General features: G+C 42.4%; 1 protein-coding gene across 20 annotated transcripts in view; it reads left to right on the top strand.

The window, feature by feature from the left end:
* Positions 1-23,319, top strand: part of OBSCN (obscurin, cytoskeletal calmodulin and titin-interacting RhoGEF) — a 705,115-nt gene that overhangs the window by 286,187 nt on the left and 395,609 nt on the right. For 18 of the 20 annotated variants that reach the window (XM_077490633.1, XM_077490622.1, XM_077490628.1 and 15 more), the window contains 7 exons: positions 419-685; positions 3,207-3,473; positions 4,430-4,696; positions 7,110-7,376; positions 8,576-8,845; positions 14,260-14,526; positions 20,548-20,814. In XM_077490633.1, coding sequence (XP_077346759.1) covers positions 419-685; positions 3,207-3,473; positions 4,430-4,696; positions 7,110-7,376; positions 8,576-8,845; positions 14,260-14,526; positions 20,548-20,814 — 1,872 coding nt within the window. The remainder of the gene's footprint in view (positions 1-418; positions 686-3,206; positions 3,474-4,429; positions 4,697-7,109; positions 7,377-8,575; positions 8,846-14,259; positions 14,527-20,547; positions 20,815-23,319) is intronic. The other 2 variants (XM_077490630.1, XM_077490631.1) reach the window with 2 other exon arrangements.

Below are 23,319 nucleotides of genomic sequence, written 5' to 3'. Positions count from 1 at the left end.
TTCTCTAATTTTCCAGCCAACAGCTAGAAATATTGGTTCTTGTCCACACATATACCTAGCTATTCTTAGTTGCTCTGTTGAACAAAAATTCTGTTGTTCACAGAGGCTAATAGCTTGAGCTCAAATGTACATATATGTTTCAAAGTTTTACTCATCGCCTTCCAACCCCCTCCTCCAGTGTGCTATGCACTGAGTTTCAATAAGAGAGAGAGTATCTAATGGCAAGCAGCTTATTCTATGCTCCCTCTTTTTTTATAGGGTGTCATAGGGGTCCACCCTGTCTCAAATGGGTCATTTGTAAAAAAAATTAAAAATAAAAAAAATAACAAAAAAATGATGTAAAATGTATAAACCTAAAAAAAATAAAAACTTGATCCAGAACCTCATGCCTTTAAAACTATCTCTTCGGACATTGTAGCTCTTCCCATTGTCTTTGTGGAGGAACTGAGAAATGAATCGGCAACCGAAGGCCAATCGGCCACTTTGCGCTGTGAGCTGAGTAAGGCCGATGTCGCGGTGTCTTGGAAGAAGAACAGTTCTGTCATCCAAGCAAGTGATAAGTACGTCATAAAGCAGGAGGGAGCAGTTACAGAGCTGACCATTAACAAGCTGGATCTGAATGATGCCGGAGGTTACACATGCGTGTGCGGAGAACAGCAGACTACTGCAAAATTATCAGTACAGGGTAAATATGTTTGTACAACCTGCATATAAAGTTACATGTCTGGTTCTTCATCTTCAACCAACTCCATCAAACTATGTGACACATTCGTTAGATATTGTCCTACGCTTTTTTTTTCCCGTTGTCTTCTGTCGTCTTTGCTCAGCCACCTTTCACTTTCAGTAGGCATTTATTAAAGTTTTGTAAGATATATGGTATGACCCGTACAAATGTTCAAATATAATCAACATTGTAAAAAGGTACAGAGTGCATCTGTGAGTCATAGAAAATAATATCGGTTCTGATAATAAAGATCTACAAGTATGGCATAGTATAAGCTAGGTTTACAGTAATGATACACATATTATGAACTACGAGGATAGGTAGGCAAGGAAAGGTAGGGGGGGAAGGGGAAGGAGGACAAACATGTATTAAAGAGGAAGTAAACCCTGATGAGTTTACTTCCTCTTTGATTCCCTGCAAAGGTAAAGTATAATGGACTACTATGCATCGCATAGTAGTCCATTATGTGTCACTTACCTGACACAGGAGCCAGCAAAGTCACCGCTGTCCCCTGTAGTCCGGAGCGTCCATCTTCTTGGTGGGTCTTGCTGTTCCGGCGCTGTCATTCGGCGAAGCCGCGATGACGTCACTCCCGCGCATGTGCACGGGAGCCGCCACTCGCGGCATATCGCCGTTGACAGCGGCGCGCTCAATGCGCCTGCGCGCATGTGCCATAGACAGCGGTGCCTGTCTTTCGCCAAATATCTCCTAAACCCTGTAGGTTTAGGAGATATTTCTTGGACCTACAGGTAAGCCTTATTCTAGGATTACCTGTAGGTCAAAGTGGTTTGTAAGGGTTTACAACCACTTTAACTGTAAACCGGGAATCACTCTTGGATTACTTATGAGAGTTGGGCCTTGCACATACGATAGTCAAGAGACGTACTAGCCAAGGCCTCCCAGAACAGGGGGCAGAGAATAGAAAAAGGAAGGGAAAGAGAAATAGAACAGAATGGAAAAGAAGAGAAAAGAAGAAGAGGGGAACAGAAGAAGGACGTTGGGCTCACTAGGGTCAGAAACCCAAGGCTTCTGCCTATGGCAGTGCATTGCTTTTCGAGAGCATGGATGGATGAATGTATTGTATCCACGTGACCCAGGTTTTTAGGAGCTTCTTGTGCGTGTCTAGAAGACTGCTAGTAAGCTTTTCGTTGATAAAATAAATTCTCTATGCAATGATAAACTTCAGCGGAAACTGTTGTTTCCAAGCTTTTGCGATAGTTTGTTTTGCCACTGGTAGAGAACATAGGTGACCGATTTAAATTAGGATCTCGTAAGTTCTGCAGGTTTCAAATGTAAAAGGACTCTATCAAGGGTCTCTGGGAAATGTGGCAAGGTTTGTAACAGTTTTAGGACTTTTGTCTGCTTAGCCATCATTCTTTGGAGCTCATTTAGACAGTTTTTTTGTTTCTGATGTCCCATATTACTCATCGCCTCTGCTGTTTTCTTGCTTTATTAAAAGCTTAAAGGGTACTTATAAAATCCACTCTTAATCAAACCTCCATAACTTACTCCTCTTGCCCACTGTATAGATTCTAGACCCAAGTACTGACAAATGGCAATCGCACCACCACCGTCTACCCATGGGCTACATCCTGCAGGACTTTCGCTCTGAATTGCCTTAAAGGGCGATGGCCCATGTTCATAGTATTACCCTCTAAGTGCCCATTGTAGAACAAAAATAAAATTTGTGGGAAATTGATATACTTGATCACCTCAAACCAAATATGTTTTGGAAGAATACACTAGGACTTACTTTTTGAGAAAACTGTGCTATGTATTGATAATTTACCAAAGTTTGAAGAGAATATTGACATATGTGATCCAAAACTACCACCTATCGACTGAGGTGGAATAAACGTCTCATGGATTTTGTTGGATACTGATACAATTTGAAATCATTTACACATCTGCACTTGGCAAAGAGAAAAGGTTTGGAGTTTTTAATAAGTTAACTGTTAGGAGTATAACTGGCATAACCATTAAATGATAGTTGGACAATCAATACTTTGAAATATCTACTCTTTACCCAACCCATAGAAATAATGGCTTCCATTGTTGAAACCGCATAATTTTTGAAGAAGTTCAAATTATATATATCTTTTTTTACTTACCTAATGTTATTTTTGGATCACATTGGTAGCCACTAAGGACCTAGACCTCAAGGCTATAAAATGTAAATGTTAAAGATTTTCACCCCCCCCCCCCTCATTATCTTCCTAAAAAGGTGTGATAGGTACCAAGGAAACCCAAATGCCCCTACTTAGATCTGAATTAGAATGTCCCAATGCAGACACTTTTTGTGCTTCACAGTACATTTGTTGTGCTTCACTCGCCGTCTGGAAGCTTTAAGTTTCTCCTGGGACGTTACTGCTGGCTACATTTCGGTGCTCGTTGTTCACGTCGTACGCTTCATTTTCATTCCATCATTTCAAGGAGCCTCATTATGTGTTTGTCAGAATATATCTTTATCACTTTTTGTCAGAACTGCCCCCGCTAATTGTAGAGGGACTGCAAAACAAAGAAGAGATAGAAGGCAGAGAAGCCATTTTTCAGTGCCAGCTCAGCAAAGCCAACGCAAAGACGGAGTGGAAGAAGGGGCACCAGAACCTGAAACCTGACCACAAATACAGGATGAGACTGCAGGGTGTCCATGCTGAACTGGTCATCTCCAATTTAGACCTGAAGGATTCTGGGAACTACACCTGTCTGTGTGGAGAGGAAGCAACTACAGCGACCCTGACAGTAACTGGTAAGAATTCACAACTACTTAACTTCCCAAAGTAAAAGTCAATTTTTACGGGGTGTTCATTTTTTTTAGATTTAAAGGAACTGCTTATGAAAATTGGAAAACTAAATCTTATTCCTAAAAGACTTCCTCTGCCCATGACCATTATACCAGTGGAACATCAACCCAACATTACCTCTAAGTTTACAGTAAACAGCCATCTCAAAGACTTGTTGACTTGGTACCAGGATAATGCAATGGTGGATGGCCTATTTAGAAACAAGTGTTTGGAAGCTCTCGATCCTTAAAGCCAAACTCTGGCTACCATCGTTGGAGGATTTAGAAGCTGGTTACCTCAACTTAGTGTTTCTTTCATTCTTTGCACAAAATTTGGGGCTGGCATCATGTCTCCACCCAATCTACCTTCACCCCTTCATAAAATGTCATCACAGACTATGTTTTGTGAATGGGCAAGCATAGATGGGATGGAGACATGACACCTGCCCGCAGCACTGGTGTCCTTGGAGGATGTCCTTGGAGGATGAGGCGATTACGGCGGGACTTATCCGGTATTACCTAAAAGGCCAATTTTGATGTGTTACGAAGAAACACTGCGGTCAATTTACTAAAGGGAAATAGACTGTTCATTTTGCAAGGGAAAATTTACTATTTTTTTTTTTACATTTTCCTTGGGTGTGATTGGGTATGCTTTACAAAGTGAAATTTCACCGCATTCACTAAGCTCTTGGGAAAATTCCCTTGCAAAGTGCAACTTCCCTTGCGATGTGCAGAGATGTACAGTATTCAAAAGTCAGTTATGTATCTCCCACTGTATAATGTATGAAAAATATTTTTAACCCTAAAAAATCAAAAGATGGACTTTAGCTTTAAACTTTGCATGAGAACTCTTTATTTTTTCTTTTATACATATTACAGAGCCAATATATATTTTCCAACTTAATATTTTTTTTTTATCTTAGAGTTGCCAGCCCATTTTAGTATAGAGTTGGCCAACATTGAAGCTACAGAAGGAGGAATGGGCATCTTTCATTGTGAGGTGAACAAGAAATCCGCTTCAGTGCAATGGAGGAAGGGTGCGACTCTGCTGAGACCCAGCGACAAATACGACATGAGGCAGGAAGGATATAGAGTGGAACTCCAGATAAATGATCTCGAACTGACCGATGCGGACCAGTACACCTGCATTTGTGAAGACCAGAAGACCTCTGCCTCCCTGATAGTCAATGGTAATTTTTTTTGTTCTTATTTTATCACAAGCTGGAAGATAACGAACTATCATTTATTTTTATATTTTAACTTTTGTGAGAATTCTAAGCCCTTGTACACACGGTCGGACATTCCGACGGAAAATGTCAGATCAGACCATGTTGTCAGATAATCCGACCGTGTGTGGGCTCCATCGAAATGTTTCCAACGGACCAAGTTTTCCAGCTTGGCTATAAAACTTTCCGATAACATGATCCGATCGGACATACTCCGATCATGTGTAGAGAATTCCGATCAGACAAAGTGCCACGCATGCTCAGATCAAATTCCTAGACCAAAGCTATTGGCTACTAGCCTGAACGTAGTCCCATCCTAACTAAATTACGTCATCACATTCTGAACGATCGCATTTTCCGACAACTTTGTCCGACCGTGTGTATGCAACAGTTTCGGACAAAATCCGTCGGACAAAATCCGACGGATTTGGTTATCGGAATGTCCGACCGTGTGTACAAGGGCTAAGACTTTGGTGGTCCTTGACATATTGAGCCTCCTTGGCTCCGTGATCTGTTGGTTCACATGCTGATTTTGAATGCTTCATCCAGAGAATGCCTTGAAAAAGTATTCATACCCCTCGAAATTTTCACATTGTGCCATGTTACAGCCAAAAACATAAATACATTTTATTGGGAATTTATGTGATAGACCAACACAAAGGGGCACATAATTGTGAAGTGAAAGGAAAATTATAAATGTTTTTTTAACATATTTTACAAAAAAAAATTTGAAAAGTGTGGCATGCATTTGTATTCAGCCCCCTTTACTCAGATACCCCTAACTAAAATCTAGTAGAACCAATTGCCTTCAGAAGTCACCTAATTAGTAAATCCACCTGTGTGTATTTTATTCTCAGTATAAATACAGCTGTTCTGTGAAGTCCTCAGAGGTTTTTTTAGAGAACCTTAGCGAACACACAGCATCATGAAGGCCAAGGAACACACCAGATAGGTCAGGGATAACGTTGTGGAGAAGTTTAAAGCAGGGTTAGGTTATAAAAAAAATATCCCAAGCTTTGAACATCTCACGGAGCTCTGTTCAATCCATCATCTGAAAATGGAAAGAGTATGGCACAACTGCAAACCTACCAAGACATGGCCGTCCACCTAAACTGACCGGCCGGGCAAGGAGAGCATTCATCAGAGAAGCAGCCAAGAGGTCCATGGTAACTCTGGAGGAGCTGCAGAGATCCACAGCTCAGGGGGAAGAATCTGTCCACAGGACAACTATTAGTCGTCTCTCCACAAACCTGACCTTTATGAAAGAGTAGTAAGAAGGAAGACATCGTTGAAAGAAAGCCATAAGAAGTTTGGTTTGCAGTTTGTGAGAAGCCAAGGGTCAGTTAAAGTAAAGCAGTGCCGTATCGCAAAAAAATTACCTGGTCATGAAGGGGGGTAAGTGTTTTACGGAAGTCAAGAGCTGCACCAGATTTGGCAGGCCCCTAGTTTTAGTAAATCGATCCCATCGGTTACAATCAGCCTGGAGGCGTTATAGAAATTGTCTAATATTTAAAAATAAAAAAATAAATAAAAATGTGTAAAAATCTAAAGACTAAAGATAAAGAAAAAAAAAAAAAAAAAATGAATAAAATGTTGTCAAGTTAACTAATGCATGCTGATACTGCAATTTTTTTCCCTGGGCATTTAGGCATCAATGACCTCCAGTCATGAAAAGTTTAAGCCATTGGGTTACCCTAAAAGTATATGTACTAGAATATTCTAAAGGCAAGCTTCAATGGGAGTCTCCATATTTCTTACATGAAATGTAAAATGTTGACTTTCAACTGCTTCATGCACAGAATGAATTTAGTGTAAAGTGCAATCTTTTTATATTTTGTAAGAATTAATTCCAATATTTGTGCTTTATTTTGAGACTTCCTGTTCTAAGGTGACAACATTCTGTCATTGTCTCACAATTGCTCTCCAGTGTTGTCACCCTCTCACATGTGCGATCAGTGGAGACTATAGGTGACTGTGCTGACACTTGTTGGGTCGGCATGTTTCCCCATTGTTGCCACCGGGAAGCCAGTCCAGAGGAGTTGCATGCTGCTGCTGCTGCTGGAGTGTATGCATGTAGACAGGAAGTAGCTGAAAGAGACTGGAGGAGATCAGGAGTGCTGCTAATAAATAGGTGAAAACTGTTTTTTTTCTGAAAGAAACAACATGGTAATTATTGTGGTACAAGGTATTGTAACAAAACAAAATAATATCCATACAGAGTTTAGATCTACTTTACGTATAGATACATAGATGATATATTTTATAATATATAAAAGTAGAGACTATAGATTTTTTTTTTTTCATTTGGCTTTTTACAATTATTTTAAACCTGAACTGTTTTCTTGTTGATCTTCTAATCTCTGTATTATTTCACCAGCTCTACCAGTTGATTTTAAGGAGCCATTGAAAAATGTGGACGTTACGGAAGGCGACACGGTTGCTCTGCACTGTGAGCTTAGCAAACCAAACCAGAGTGTAGAGTGGAAGAAAGGGTCGGATGTTCTGACCTCGGGGGATCGGGTCAGCATCAGGCAGGACGGCTCGGCAGCTGAGCTTATCATTCAGCCTGTTGCCATAAAGGATGCTGGGAAGTATACCTGCAGATGTGGTGACAAGATGACTACGGCAGTTTTGACAGTAAATGGTAAAAAAGAAAAAAATTAACAATTTAATTCATGTGTGCTATTTTTATCCTGTACAGAAACATTTTGTGTTCCAAGATGTACATGTCCTAAGGGGCTGCTAATTTTCTTCCTACTATTTTTTTTATTTTTGTCTCTATTATTTGTATGTCCTGTAATTATTTGTTATTATTTATTTATAATGGTCACTACTAAAACAAAAAAAAATTATTGAAATTAATACAATTAAACTCAAGCATTTAACAATATTTTTTGTGTATATCTATTTACCTATTTTATTCACAGATAGATACGATTTTTATATATTTTTTTTATATTTTATTCATTTGTGTAGTTATATTTAATATTTATTTATTTTATTTATAACAGGTACATCTATCTATCTATCTATCTATCTATCTATCTATCTATCTATCTACTATCAAAAAACAATACAAAACAAAACAATTTGGTCCATGTGTATTATGTGTGTTATTTATATTAGTTACTGTTTGTTGCCTGAACAGAAACATGTTCTTTTCCCATATTTACATGTCTCAAAGTGGGCTACTAATTTTCTTCTTGCTGTGTATTTTTTATTTATGTGGTTTGTATGTTTTTTTTGCTTATTATTATTATTATTATTATTACATATAATATTTATGTTATTCATACAAGTACACCCATATATATATATATATATATATATATATATATATATATATATATATATATATATATATATATATATATAATTTTATCCATGTGCATTATTTACTATATGTTACCTACACAATCTTTTCATATCTTTTCCCATATTTACATGTCTCAATGCTTATTTTCTTTCTACTACTTTTTGCATATTTGGTTTGTTTGTTTTGTACTTTTTTATTGCTAATTTATTTTACTCATTTATTGTGGACAGAGCTATTTTTTTTGTCTATCTATCTATCTATATAATTATTATTTGTATTATTATTATTGTTATTATTTTTTGTATATATATATAATGCTTATTTATTTGTAACAAGTATATATATTTCTGTTAATGCAGAAGGTTTGAAATTTAAGTAATACAAATTACTGGCTAAATTAAGCTATTCATTTTTATTCTGCTACCATTATCTGCGCATCCTATTGTATGAAATGTTATTTATTCAGAAAAAGAAAATGTTTTATTTTGGCAGACTGCTGCTTCTAAAACTTTTTGGGGAATTTTTAGCTATTCCAGTGTCATTTGAGGAGGAACTGAAATCTGTTGAAGTCACAGAGGGGGAAATTGTCACCCTCCGCTGCCGACTGAACAAGTCGGATGTCTACGTTGAGTGGATGAAAGGTGACAAGGTTCTGGGGTCAGACGTCTACAAGTACACAATACGGCAGAATGGGAGCACCGCGGAGTTCACCGTCTTAGACGTTGGCATAGAAGACAGCGGGGAGTACACCTGTGTCTGTGGAGATGTGCGGACAGTGGGGCACCTTCAAGTCCAAGGTAAATATTTTATTCTTACTCTGTATATAACAAAATAGCACCTAAACATTGATCAACCCCCCAGCATAGGGGTGCGCACAGGGTGTGCTAGGTGTGCCTGGGCACACCCTATTTACCTTGTGTGGTAAAGATTCCCCTTGTTTAAACCCCTGATATTTCAGCAAAGCCTGAAATTTGTAAAAAAGAACTGTAAAAAATAAATAAATAAATAAAATCGTAAAAAATAATATAGCAACAATAAAAACTACTGACACCAATCTCTGCTCTACTGACACCATCCACTGCTCTACTGACACCATCCACTGCTCTACTGACACTATCCACTGCTCTACTGACACCATCCACTGCCCTACTGACACCGTCCACTGCCCTACTGACACCATCCACTGCTCTACTGACACCATCCACTGCCCTACTGACACCATCCACTGCTCTACTGACACCGTCCACCGCCCTACTGACACCATCCACCGCCCTACTGACACCATCCACTGCTCCACTGACACCATCCACTGCCCTACTGACACCATCCACTGCCCTACTGACACCGTCCACTGCCCTACTGACACCGTCCACTGCTCTACTGACACCGTCCACTGCTCTACTGACACCGTCCACTGCCCTACTGACACCGTCCACTGCCCTACTGACACCGTCCACTGCTCTACTGACACCGTCCACTGCTCTACTGACACCATCCACTGCCTTACTGACACCGTCCACTGCCCTACTGACACCATCCACTGCTCTATTGACACCGTCCACTTCTCTACTGACACCGTCCACTGCTCTACTGACACCATCCACTGCCCTACTGACACCATCCACTGCCCTACTGACACCGTCAGTATACTGTATATACAAATGCATATGTGTTTGAGCTTTGAGGTACATACTCTAATGCTGAGCTAGACATAAGCACTGCTGAAAAATGTGTTAGTTTTTTTTTCTTTTTTCATTTTTCGGGTCGATCGTTACGATCGCAATTCGTAAATTCGCAAGTTTGAAAATTCGGAATTTCGAAAAGACGAAAATAAGAAAGAAAATTCGAAAATTCGAAAGAATAACTAATAATAACTAGCGTGGGAAAGACGCATATTGGGAGAGATAGTGGTGCTGCACACCCCAAATAGTAGAATGTGGGAAAGTTCCCCTGAGGGAGTTTTTTAGCAGCAAGGTAAGGTAATTAGAATGAGTAAATTATTTTAGAAAAAGAAATTCTTTATTGAAATTTACATGTAATATTCTCATGGCAAGTGCAAACACAGAGTTATATATAGAATTACATGTCAGAATGTCTATTGTATAAAATTTCTGACGCGTTTCGACCCGCGTAGTTTGGTCTTCTTCAGGGGGTTGGTTTGCTGCAAAGAGATTGCATTTAGCATATCAAATTTTAACAGATAATTCATAAATCATTGTATAACATTTATGGATATAACACAGAATTTCCAAATGGGAGGTGTATTTGGAAAAAACCTCCTAACCAGGATTCCTTTAAAAGCTGTCAGATGCTCCACAGCCAGACAGTACCCTGAGGGAAGACGTCACTCCACAGAGTACGGCTTACAGCAAATTCCCAGGATGTCATTATATAGGCTATTCGAAAAAATACACAAACTGAATTTAAAGTTTGCTGACTGATATTATGTATGTCCTATAACTATACTATGAATAATAAATGTTTAAACAAGAATAATAATAATAAATATAAATTTATATTTTATATCTTTAATTAATATATTAGATCAATTTAACCACTGTAGCGCTTACACCTGAACAGCCCCTTATGGAGCAGAGTAATTTTTACATTTCTGCTATGGGCCCATTTATTTGCCAATCATTTTGTCATCACTTAAAGCGGAGTTCCACTGGTTTTTGAGTTTATTAATAGTCAGCAGCTACAAAAAGTATAGCTGCGGCCGCCCGAAGCCTCCGTTCTCTCCCCCTCCTCTTCGCAACGCCGACATTGTGAGTGTGGGCTCCCGGCTGTGACAGTTTGCGGTTTCACAGCCGGGCGCACACTGCGCATGCGCGAGCCGCGCTGCATCAATGGCCAAGCAATGTTCTGGGACCTGTGACGTGTCCCAAAACATTGCCGGGAGGGAAGGGCCGCCTAGGAGTCGCCCAGGAGGCCAGAAGTCGGAAGGAGGAAGTGGGACAGGAAGTCCCACTCCAAACCAGGTACCCCCCCCCCCCAAAAAAAAGACACGCCAATTGTGGCATGTCAGGGGGCGAGGAGTACTTAAAGTGGAAGTTCCACTTTTGGGTGGAACTCCGCTTTAAGATAAAAAAAATATTTTTTTAGACTTTTGTTATGCATTTTATAGAAAAAACATATATTAATTCTATGCTATACTATGGTACCACTCTACTGCTGCACTGTACTTTACTATAGTATGCTATATCCTACTGCTATTCTGTATGATAGTATACTAGACTATTCTTTACTATGTTGTACTATACTACTGTTACTCTACTGCTATACCATACTACTATCCTGTACTATCCAATACAAGACTCTACTATATTATTCACACTACTTCACTATACTATACTTTATTATACTACTACTACAGTATACTGTGCTACACTATAATAATATATTGTTCTCTTCTATACCACACTACTATACTGTACAATACTAGACTCTACTATTTACACTCCTTCACTATACTATACTTTATTATACTACTACTACAGTATACTGTGCTATACTATAATAATACACTGTTCTGTTCTATACCACACTACTATACTGTACAATACTAGACTCTACTATTTACACTACTTCAATATACTATACTTTATTATACTACTACTACTATGGTATACTGTGCTATACTATACTACTATACTGTTCTGTTCCATACCATACTATATATACCATATATATACTGTACAATACTAGGCTCTACTATCCTATTTACACTACTTCACTATACTATACTTTATTATACTACTACTACTACAAGTATACTGTGGTATACTATACTACTGAGGGGGGAAGGTACAGGAATTGAGGTGATCTGAGGGGTGCAGGAACTGGGGTGATCTGAGGGGTGAAGGTACAGGAACTGGGGTGATCTGAGGGGTGCAGGAACTGGGGTGATCTGAGGGGTGCAGGAACTGGGGTGATCTGAGGGGTGAAGGTACAGGAACTGGGGTGATCTGAGGGGTGCGGGTACTGGGGTGATCTGAAGGGTGCGGGTACTGGGGTGATCTGAAGGGTGAAGGTGCAGGAACTGGGGTGATCTGAAGGGTGAAGGTGCAGGAATTGGGGTGATCTGAGGGATGAAGGTGCAGGAATTGGGGTGATCTGAGGGGTGAAGGTGCAGGAACTGGGGTGATCTGAGGGCTGCAGAAATTGGGGTGATCTGAAGGGTGAAGGTACAGGAACTGGGGGGATCTGAGGGGTGCGGGTACTGGGGTGATCTGAAGGGTGAAGGTGCAGGAACTGGGGTGATCTGAAGGGTGAAGGTGCAGGAATTGGGGTGATCTGAGGGATGAAGGTGCAGGAATTGGGGTGATCTGAAGGGTGAAGGTGCAGGAACTGGGGTGATCTGAAGGGTGAAGGTGCAGGAACTGGGGTGATCTGAGGGGTAAAGGTGCAGGAACTGGGGTGATCTGAGGGGTGCAGGAATTGGGGTGATCTGAAGGGTGAAGGTACAGGAACTGGGGGGATCTGAGGGGTGCAGGAATTGGGTTGATCTGAAGGGTGAAGGTACAGGAACTGGGGGGATCTGAGGGGTGCAGGAATTGGGGTGATCTGAGGGGTGAAGTTGCAGGAACTGGGGTGATCTGAGGTCTAAATATGTTATTAAAAAATAAAAAAACAAGTCAAGCGGGGACAGTTTGCAGTGGTCAGGGACATCCAGGAGGCTTAAGGCTGCTTCATGGGGGTGTTAAAATACATCTTCGCCTGAGTAGAGAAAAATCCTTGCACCAGCCCTGTATATTTTATTATACTACTACTACAGTATACTGTGCTATACTACATTACTATACTTTACAATACTAAACTTTAAAATACTATTCACGCTATTTTATACTACTATACTGTTGTAGTCTATACTATATTATTATTATACAGGATTTATACAGCGCCTACACTACTATACTGGTCTATTCTACACCACTATACTGTTCCTTACTATACTATACTATTTGGTCAATTCTATACTACTATACTGTTCTGTTCTGTTCTATACTATACTACTATACTGTACAATCAATACTACTATACTGGCCTATTCTATACTACTATACTATTCTGTTTTATACTATACTAATATACTGTACAATACTATACTACTATACTGGTCTATTATTCTATACTATACTACTATACTGTTCTGTTCTATACTATACTACTATACTGTACAATACAATACTATACTACTGTACTTGTCTATTCTATACTATACTGTTCTATTCTATACTATACTACTATACTGTTCTGTTCTATACTATACTACTATACTGTACAATACAATACTATACTACTGTACTGCTCTATTCTATACTATACTATACTGTTATATTCTATACTATACTACTATACTGTTCTATTCTATACTATACTAATATACTGAAGGTAGTGGACAGGTGAAGAGGAATGATGATCAACAAGAAATTAAAGCGGCCTATTTACACCAGGCTGAAATGGACATCTTGGTTATCTAATATTTATTTTAGAGAAACTGTTGATTCCAGAAGTTTTTTAAGGCAACTCTTGGCATCTCTTCTATTTATTTTTATAATATTTCAACAATATGTAAAAAAAAAAAAATAATAAAATCATAAAAATAAAAAAATAAAATAATAAAAAAATAAAAAAAATTCACTGTGGAGTGAATTTACCAATTTGTAATGGTTTAGCCCATTTTGTTTTTACTGCTAATTTCAGTTAGTTTATACCATGCTAAAGTTGGTGTCATCCATAATTTTCATTTCAACGTGATTTGATTGTTTTTTGTTGTTGTTTTTTTCTTTTTTTTTTAATTCTTTTAAACATTGACAAAAAACAAACAAGCAAGATGGTGTAACAGGAGAATAAGGGTTCACAGTTGCTACAAAAACCCCTAATATAAAAATGTAGTAAAATACAGTAGGAAACCTTAGATCAATGCTGTGAAAACACGGTCATCATGTCAGCCATCATTTCCAATGGAGAAAGGCTTTGTTCACACCACTGCAATTGGTTTTCTTTAGCATTCTTCCCACTTTTCTCCAATTTTACACTCCAGGATCATGGCTGACCACACTGAACTTCAATAAAGCAAGTAAAATCTGTCTGTACAATAATGGGGAACTGACGGGGAACACAATACTTTTTTCCTAATCTTAATAAGTCAACCCTTGCGTCTTAATGTAACCACTATTTACATGTAAATGTTGAATGCTTTCTTCAGCTTTGCCTGTTACCTTCACCACGCCGCTCCAGAACGTGGAAGCTCAGGAAGAAGGTACCATCACCCTGAGCTGTGAGGTCTCAAAGCCTGGAGCCATGGTAGAGTGGAGGAAGGGCGGCCTGGGGCTGCAGCCCGGCCCCAAATACGAGATGCGGCAAAGAGAGAAGATACGGGAGTTACTGATACATCACCTGAGGCTGGAGGACACCGGAGAGTACAGCTGTGATTCCGGGGATCAGGACACCAAGGCCTACCTAACTGTGAAAGGTACATTTTATATCCATGTCATGTGTATGTCTAAAATGAATGCCCACATTCGCCAGCACACCAAGGATCCTCTAATATCCTTTGAAGGCTTTTATTGCAGAAAGATCACATCACAAGAACAAGTGCAACGTTTCGAAACCACGCAGGCCTCGTTCACATGATGATGATCACGTGCCCGACGAAGGGGTCCTGCGTGGCTCCGAAACGTTGTCTTGTGATGTGATCTTTCTGCAATAAAAGCCTGTTGGACGATATTTGAGGATCCTTTGTGAACCGGTGAATGTGTCCATTTACAATACATTAAGGGTGCAGCGCCAACCAGATATAAACAAGAGTCCTGAAAGTCTACCAGCTGTAGAAGGTGTGGATGAGAAGTGAGAACGGCGGTAAATGCACTCGTCACCGCTGTGTGAGAAAGGGCAATCCCACTTAAGAGATTGCATTGACCCTCAAGTTATAGAGGAGGTCAAAAATGCATTTGAGTAGGCCAGGGCAAGATGAATGGACCACTGGACACCAGCTATAAACCTCACTATGGCTCCTTAGGCAGATATGAACTGCAATGCTAGGGCAGGAAACTCGTGATCCAGACGATAAGTGCATAGATAATGGCCATTACCCTCAAAGGATACAAGGACACAACAATGGTGCAGTATGTAAACTAACCTCTCACCACCTCGCCAACACCATTCCCAACACCTCACAGAGCAGTAAAAAGCTGAAATCAGTCATGTCGTCCTGTCCTTCCTTATGCGTTTCGTCAAAATCTGACGTCTCCAGAGGCGGTGCATTTATCTGTGATGTTTCCAGTATCCAGCTGGTAGATGCTACAGAACCCACTATAGATGAGCCTTGTTTCCTGGAATGTGTGTGATGGGAATATAGACCAGTGATGGCAAACCTTGGCATCCCAGATGTTTTGGAACTACATTTCCCATGATGCTCATGCACTCTGCAGTGTAGTTGAGCATCATGGGAAGTGTAGTTCCAAAACATCTGGGGTGCCAAGGTTCGCCATCACTGATATAGACTGTATGTCTAAAATTAGACTTCATCCTTAATAAAGTATTCTGAATCAGAATTTTTGGAGGTATCTACATCCCTTTTAAAATGCACATTTTTTTAAAAAAATATTGGAACCAATATGGTACCCGTATTGTTCCACAATAAAAAAAAATGTTTTTTTTTGTACAATATTTTTATTGGAGTTTAAACAATACAGAGATCAAAATACAAATACATGTGGATGCAGCTACAGTGGTTATCTATGATATCTAATAATAAAAATAATGTTTTAATGTCTCACTTTAATGTCTTGTCTTTTATTTATGACGATCGTATAGAAAACAAAAACTTGTTAAAACTTTCATCGTACATCATGCTATTTTTATATGTTGTTTGTAAGCCACCTCCTCCTTTCTAAGACATGTTTTATTTATTTAATATTATTAATTATTATTTATTTATTATCAATTATTAATTTTATTAAAGTGGTTTTAAATCTCTAAAATGAAAAAGGAACAGAGCGCCCAAGTGTGATTTCGGTCTGCCCTGTCTTTCCTCTGCTTTCTGCATGAGTCTATGCCGACACCAAGCACTCCCGGGAGATTAACCTCCCACCCCCACCCCCCTCAAGCACACATAAGATGATTGACAGCCTCACCTGTGCATGTTTCCCTATGAGGCTGTGCAGAGGGGGGAGGGGGTGTGTCCTTTCCCTCCACTCAGGTATCAGATTACACTTAGCTCCCTGCTCTACGCTGGGCAGTGTGCAGGTCTCCGCCATTTGCCTCCTGGAAGCTCAAAAATAGGACTTTGATCTGCATGTTTTAGAAGGCTGTAGAAAAGAGAGGGCTGCAGATAAACAGGTATATCTGTAGGAGGATTTGATTCCTCTCTGTTTATCACTTGAGCAGTGGTGGCTGGTGCTCAATATTTTCGGGAGTGCTCTGCGCCCCAAGCCCTCCCCTTTTTTGAAGCCAATTAGAGCCTCAGTCTCTAATCATATGCTTGGGAAACCAACCCCCCCCATATAAATCCATGCGTCCAACGCCCTGAATGTGGATTAGGGGTGGGCGCATGGATTGGGGGGTGGCGCCCCTGCGCCCTGCATGGACGGGCCGCCACTGCACTTGAGGCTAGTCACATATGTAAGGGTTTACAACCACTTTAGGTAAAATTCTGAATTCTGAACAAGGACTTTGTGTGAGTCTGATGCTTTTCGTGGAATTAAGTCACTTCTTTAGTGATAGATCCCCATAGGACTACATCTAGTCTTACGTATATACATATAGAAATATAGAGAAAATGTATTTGTATTTCATAGGTTGGACTTGATGGACTTGTGTCTTTTTTCGACCCCACCTACTATGTAACTCTGTATTTACTCGCTAATGACATCATTTTAACAAGCAGGTCATGTTTTCCTGGGCGGGAAAAGCACATGTTTGGTTTAATTGCTGCAATAACTAGAAAGTATTGAAGACAATGGATCCAGTCAACTTGGATTTGCAAAAGGATATCAGTGACGGCATCCTCCATATTTCTTAGGATCATTTCCTTTCGTTGGGAGGGAGCCTTTCTGATTCAGTGTTGATCAGCAGCTTCATCCTTCTGAAGGACGGCTATGTGCCTACACTTGCTCCATGTCTCCAGTAGCAAGGGATCATGGGAAAGAGATCCAACGTGACCAGTTTGATGGCTTACCGGCTGTATACCTCTACAGGAAGCCATAAGAGTAGACAGTGCCAACTCCTGGTTTTCAGTTATATGGGGTCATAAGAAAGAAGGGAAAAGAAGCGGCCATTACGGTTCAACAGGTTTATCAACTCGCAGGCAGGGGCGGACTGACAACTCATGGAGCCCCCGGGCAATAGGAGATTATGGGGCCCCCAGGCAATCAGAGATTATGGGGCCACACAGTATACACCCACACAGTATACAATCACATAGTATACATATACTTGTACACACAGTATACACAGACATGTTTCTATTGGCTGAGAAGGTACTGGAGAGGCGGGGCAGCTATAATTTCAGGATTTTTAGACCAAAGGGATGTCGGTAAGGGACATTTCAGAGACAGATGTAAAAAAAAAAACAGATTTTTGCATACTTTCCCTGGTTTTACTGAGGCTGGCAACCCTGATGGGGCCCCCTAGTGGCCCGGGGCCCTCGGGCAGTGCCCGAGTGCAAAATGGTCAGTCCGCCCCTGCCCGCAGGACAGTCTTGGTTAGGACCATTATCCTTGATTGGTAAACTGCTCTGAATCTATAAAATGAAGGACCGTATGACCCAATGGCATCATTGTTCAGGTGATAGTTCCTTCCATTCACCTTCTCCATTTACTAACCATCTCCAATGCTGAGGTGGACCTCTCATACTGAGGGCGATCATCATTTTTGAACCTGGAGTGACCTTGTGGCCAATTATCCTTCGAGGTCTTTTGCACATTTGCAGTTTAATGGGCTCTTACTGTTCATAATGATAGTCTTGTGTGAACATTGCCCATTTAGTCTGTGATGCAAGGAGCAATGAGGTTGATTTACTAAAACTTGAGAGTGCAAAAACTCCAGATTTTATTGTCAAAGCTTAATTTAAAAGCTGATTATCTACCATGCATTGCTGCACCACATTTTGCACTCTCCAGTTTTAGTAAATCCCCCCCCACCCCTCAATGGGAGATATGACACAATAACCCGCTGCCCCCCCCCCCCCCCCCAGTCCTATCAGATATCAGATCTTTAGGAGCACCAGAATTAACTCCAACTATGGCAGGCAGCAATTCAACCGGGCGACGGGCGGTGGTTTCCCCTGCTCTCCTCCTCAGGCATCACGGAGGCTTCCATCGCACGTCTCCTCCCTCCTCCTCCTAGGCCAATTGGAACACTTCTCCGTTCAGCCAGACCTGCTTCTTGATTGGCCGGGAGGAGAATCAGTGTGACAATAGCGAATATATTAATTCACTATTGTCACACAACTGGGTGGGATCAGGGCACAGTGCTATTTCACCCCGAGCCTACCCTTTTTTTGAAGCCTATTAGAGTCTCTGGCTCTAATCACGTGCTCAAAAAAAAAAAAAAAACAACATGTAGATTAGCAGACTGGGCAGGGTCGGCACCCCTGCACCCCACTGCAGCCAGCTGTGCACTGCGCATGCGCAAGTCCCACTGCGCCTCCTCAATGACCGGTCAATCTTCTGGGACCTGTGACGTGTCCCAGAAGATTTCAGGGAGGGAGGGGGGAGGAGAACGTCTGCTCGAGTCACCTAGGCTGCCCGGGTGTAAGTGGGAACTGGGTACCTGTCAAAACTAGGTACCTGCCCCCCCCCCCAAATAAAATGACATGCCAAATGGCATGTCAAGGGGTCAGGAGTCCTTAAAGCAGAACGTCCACTTGTGGGTGGAACTCTGCTTTAACCCCTTCCCAGCCAGTGTCATTAGTACAGTGACAGTGTACAGTATTATCACTGATCATTATATTAGTGTCACTGGTGGTGTCAGTCCCCCCCCCCCCCCCCCAAGTGTCAGTTGGTGTCAGATTTTCCCCGTTGCACTGTTACATTCCCATTATAACTAGAATACCTTTTGGCCAAATTAAAAAAATCGATTTTTTTTTTTTATATTGGTTATGGCATAAAGTATATTGTTTTTTTTATATATAATAAAAAAAAAACAGTGGTGATCAAATACCACCAATAGAAAGCTTTATTTGTGTGAAAAAAAAAGATACAAGTTTTGTTTGGGTACAGTGTTGCATGGCCGCGCAATTACCAGTGGCCAATTTCTATCAAAAGTCCATTAAGAATAGAGAAGACCGCAGATGACACAGCAGTGTAAAATTGACCAGCTGCAGGACAAGGGGGAGAATTGGTGGAAGCATATGGGAGAAAAAGAGTACAGACAGTTAGTTTACTACAAGAATGATAAGATTGCAGATGACAAAGCAGTGTAAAATTGACCAGCTGCAGGACAAGGGGGAGAATTGGTGGAAGAATACGGGAGAAAAAGAGTACAGACAGGTAGTTTACTACAAGAATGATAAGATTGCAGATGACACAGCAGTGTAAAATTGACCAGCTGCAGGACAAGGGGGAGAATTGGTGGAAGAATACGGGAGAAAAAGAGTACAGACAGGTAGTTTACCACAACAATGATGAGATCGCAGATGACAAAGCAGTGTAAAATTGTCAGCTGCTGAACAATTTTACTCTGCTTTGTCATCTGCGATCTCATCATTCTTGTAGTAAAATTTACCAGAGACAAAGAGGTTGATTTACTAAAGGCAAAAAAAGGATGTTCACTATGCAAGGAAATTTTCCCCAGTGAATGTAGCAAAGTTTCCCGAATACCCATCCATTTTGAATAGGCTCAAGTTGTACTGCATCGCAAACCAAAAGTTTTTGGAAATGCACTGCAGCCGGATTACATGATCACACAAAAGTACCATGTGATCTGCGTCCTGCATTTGGGGTGTTGTTAACTTAAAACTGACCCCAACTGCAGATGACAGCTGCAGTGCATGTGCACGGAATGCAGATTTCCTGTGCCATGTTCTAGTGTCAACCTAGCCTAACTAAAGGCCAAATAGCATGTTCACTCGCTTAGTTAATAAGGTAAAGCTCTTCTGACTTCCATTATCCAATCTTGTGCAAGCAAAAATATATTTATTACATTTTCCTTGAGCGTTATTTGGTATTCTTTGCGAAGTGAATTTTCACCACATTTACTAAGCTAAGGGATAATTCCTTTGAAAAGTGAACAAGCCTATGTGAATTTTAGTAAATCAACCCCTATGGCTGCTCTGTGTCCCCCCTCCACTTTTATATTGAGAGGGCTGACTTATCCAAAAGCCCCCTTATTGACTTCGCTAAGCCTGCTGGCCAAATTTTAAAGGCCCTGCAGTGCATTATGGTACAAAAAGCGAATTTGCTAAATAAATTTGGGATTGCGAATCTCAAAACTATATGATTGACCGCAAACCCATCAATCATTACTATAACTATTTTGTCTTGTGTTGCAGCCCTCCCCGTGGTGTTCAGCAGGCCGTTGAAGAATACGGTCGTAGAGGACGGAGTCACGGTGACACTCCGCTGTGAGACCTCCAAACCCAACGTTCCCCTAGAATGGAGGAAAGGATCTATGGCTCTCTTCCCTTGTGCCAAGTATGAAATGAGACAAGATGGGGTGGTAGCGGAGTTGGTAGTCTTCGATGCAGAAGGGGAAGATGCCGGAGATTACACCTGTGATACAGGAGACCAACAAACCACCTCCAACGTCAAAGTGAACAGTGAGTGATGTGTAATAGTTCAAACATTGTCCCAACCAGTGGCAGCTGGTGCTCCTTTTTTTTGGGGGGGGCAAACAAACCACCCATGACCCACCCCGCCCCCCAGGTTCGGTGAGTCAACCCCCCCATCACTCGTTTGTCCACCCACCAGTCCCGCACTTACCCCATGTAGGTCGCAGACAGCTTCAGCTCCTTCCTGCATTTCCTCCGCCTCGGCAGCTTCCTCCTTGGTGGCTTCACCCTGCATCTCCTCGGCGGCTTCACCCTGCATCTCCTCCTCCTCTGCAGCTTCCTCCTTGGTGCCTTCCCCTTGCATCTCCTCCACCTCGGCAGCTTCCTCCTTGGTGGCTTCACCCTGCATCTCCTCCTCCTCTGCAGCTTCCTCCTTGGCGGCTTCACCCTGCATCTCCTCCTCCTCAGGGGCTTCACCCTGCATCTCCACCTCCTCTGCAGCTTCCTCCTTGGCGGCTTCACCCTGCATCTCCTCCTCCTTGGTGGCTTCACCCTGCATCTCCTCCACCTCGGCAGCTTCCTCCTTGGTGGCTTCACGCTGCATCTCCTCCTCCTCTGCAGCTTCCTCCTTGGCGGCTTCACCCTGCATCTCCTCCTCGGCACCTTCACCCTGCATCTCCTCCTCCTCTGCAGCTTCCTCCTTGGCGGCTTCACCCTGCAGCTCCTCCTCCTCGGCGGCTTCACCATGCATCTCCTCCTTCTCGGTGGCTTCCTCCTTGGCGGCTTCACCCTACAGTTCCTCCTCCTTGGCGGCTTCACCCTGCATCTCCTCCTTCTCTGTGGCTTCCTCCTTGGCGGCCAATATGGTCGCTTCTCTTCTCGGCCCTTGTGCCAAGTATGAAATGAGACAAGATGGGGTGGTAGCGGAGTTGGTAGTCTTTGATGCAGAAGGGGAAGATGCCAGAGATTACACCTGTGATACAGGAGACCAACAAACCACCTCTAACGTCAAAGTGAACAGTGAGTGACATGGAATAGTTCAAACATTGTCCCAACCAGTGGTGGCTGGTGCTCCTTTTTTTGGGGGGGGAGGGGGGCAGCAAATAAACCACCCATGACCCACACTGACCCCCAGGTTCGGTCGATCAGTCAACCCCCCCCCCATGGCTCACTCATCCACCCACCAGCCCCGCACTTACCCCATCTAGGTTGCAGGCAGCTTCAGCTCCTTCCGGCATCTCCTCCTTCTCAGTGGCTTCACCCTGCATCTCCTTCCTCCTTGGTGGCCAATATGGTCGCTTCTCTTCTTGGCCAATTGGGTCCTAAGACCCACTTCCTGATTGGCCAGGGAGGATAATATTAATTTGCTATTGTCACACAACTGGGTGGGCTCAGGGTGTAGTGCTCTGCGCCCCGAGCCCACCCTTTTTTTTAAGCCAATTAGAGCCTCAGGCCAAGAGACAAAAGAAACCAACTTCATCAATGAGCCTTCCCTCCCCCACATTCGTCAATGAGCCTTCCCTCCCCCCTCCATCAATGAGCCTTCCCTCCTCCCCTCCATCATTGAGCCTTCCCTCCCCCCTCCATCAATGAGCCTTCCCTCCCCCACCTCCATCAATGAGCCCCCCCCCATCAATGAGCCTTCCCTCCCTCACCTCCATCAATGAGCATTCCCTCCCCATCTCCTTTAATGAGCCTACCCTCCCCCACCTTCATCAATAAGCCTTCCCTCCCCCACCTTCGTCAATGTGCCTTCCCTCCCCCCTCCATCCATGAGCCTTACCCCCCCCCCCCCTCCATCATTGTGCCTTTCCTCCCCCACCTCCATTAATGAACCTTCCCTCTCTCACCTCCATCAATGAGCATTACCTCCCCATCTCCATCAATGAGCCTTCCCTCCCCCACCTTCATCAATGAGCCTTCCATCCCCACCTCCATCAATGAGCCTTCCCTCCCCCCTCCATCAATGAGCCTTCCCTCTCCCACCTCAATCAATGAGCCTTCCCTCCCCACTTCCATCAATGAGCCTTCCATCCTCACCTCCATCAATGAGCCTTCCCTCCCCCTCCATCAATGAGCCTTCCCTCCCCACCTCCATCAATGAGCCTTCCCTCTCCCATCTTCATCAATGAGCATTCCTTCCCTACCTCAATCAATGAGCCCCCCCCCCCCATCAATGAGCCTTGCCCCCTGACCTCCATCAATGAGCCTTCCCTCTCCCACCTCAATCAATGAGCCTTCCCTCCCCCTCCATCAATGAACCTTCCTTCCCCACCTCCATCAATGAGCCTTCCCTCTCCCATCTTCATCAATGAGCCTTCCTTCCCTACCTCAATCAATGAGCCCCCCGCCATCAATGAGCCTTGCCCCCTGACCTCCATCATTGAGCCTTCCCTCCCCACCTCCATTAATGAACCTTTCTTCCCCACCTCCATCAATGAGCCTTTACTCCCCACCTCCATCAATGTGCCTTCACTCCCCCCACCTCCATCAATGAGCCTGCCCTCTCCACCTCAATCAATGAGCCTTCCCTCTCCCATCTCCATCAATGAG

The sequence above is a fragment of the Lithobates pipiens genome, unplaced genomic scaffold, assembly GCF_037356315.1.
Source record: "Lithobates pipiens isolate NorthernLeopardFrog02 unplaced genomic scaffold, aLitPip1_a1.2 Scaffold_19, whole genome shotgun sequence".
Taxonomy (NCBI): Eukaryota; Metazoa; Chordata; class Amphibia; order Anura; family Ranidae; genus Lithobates; species Lithobates pipiens.
The sequence above is the reverse complement of the archived record's forward strand: the minus strand, read 5'-3'. Positions and strand labels throughout refer to the sequence as shown.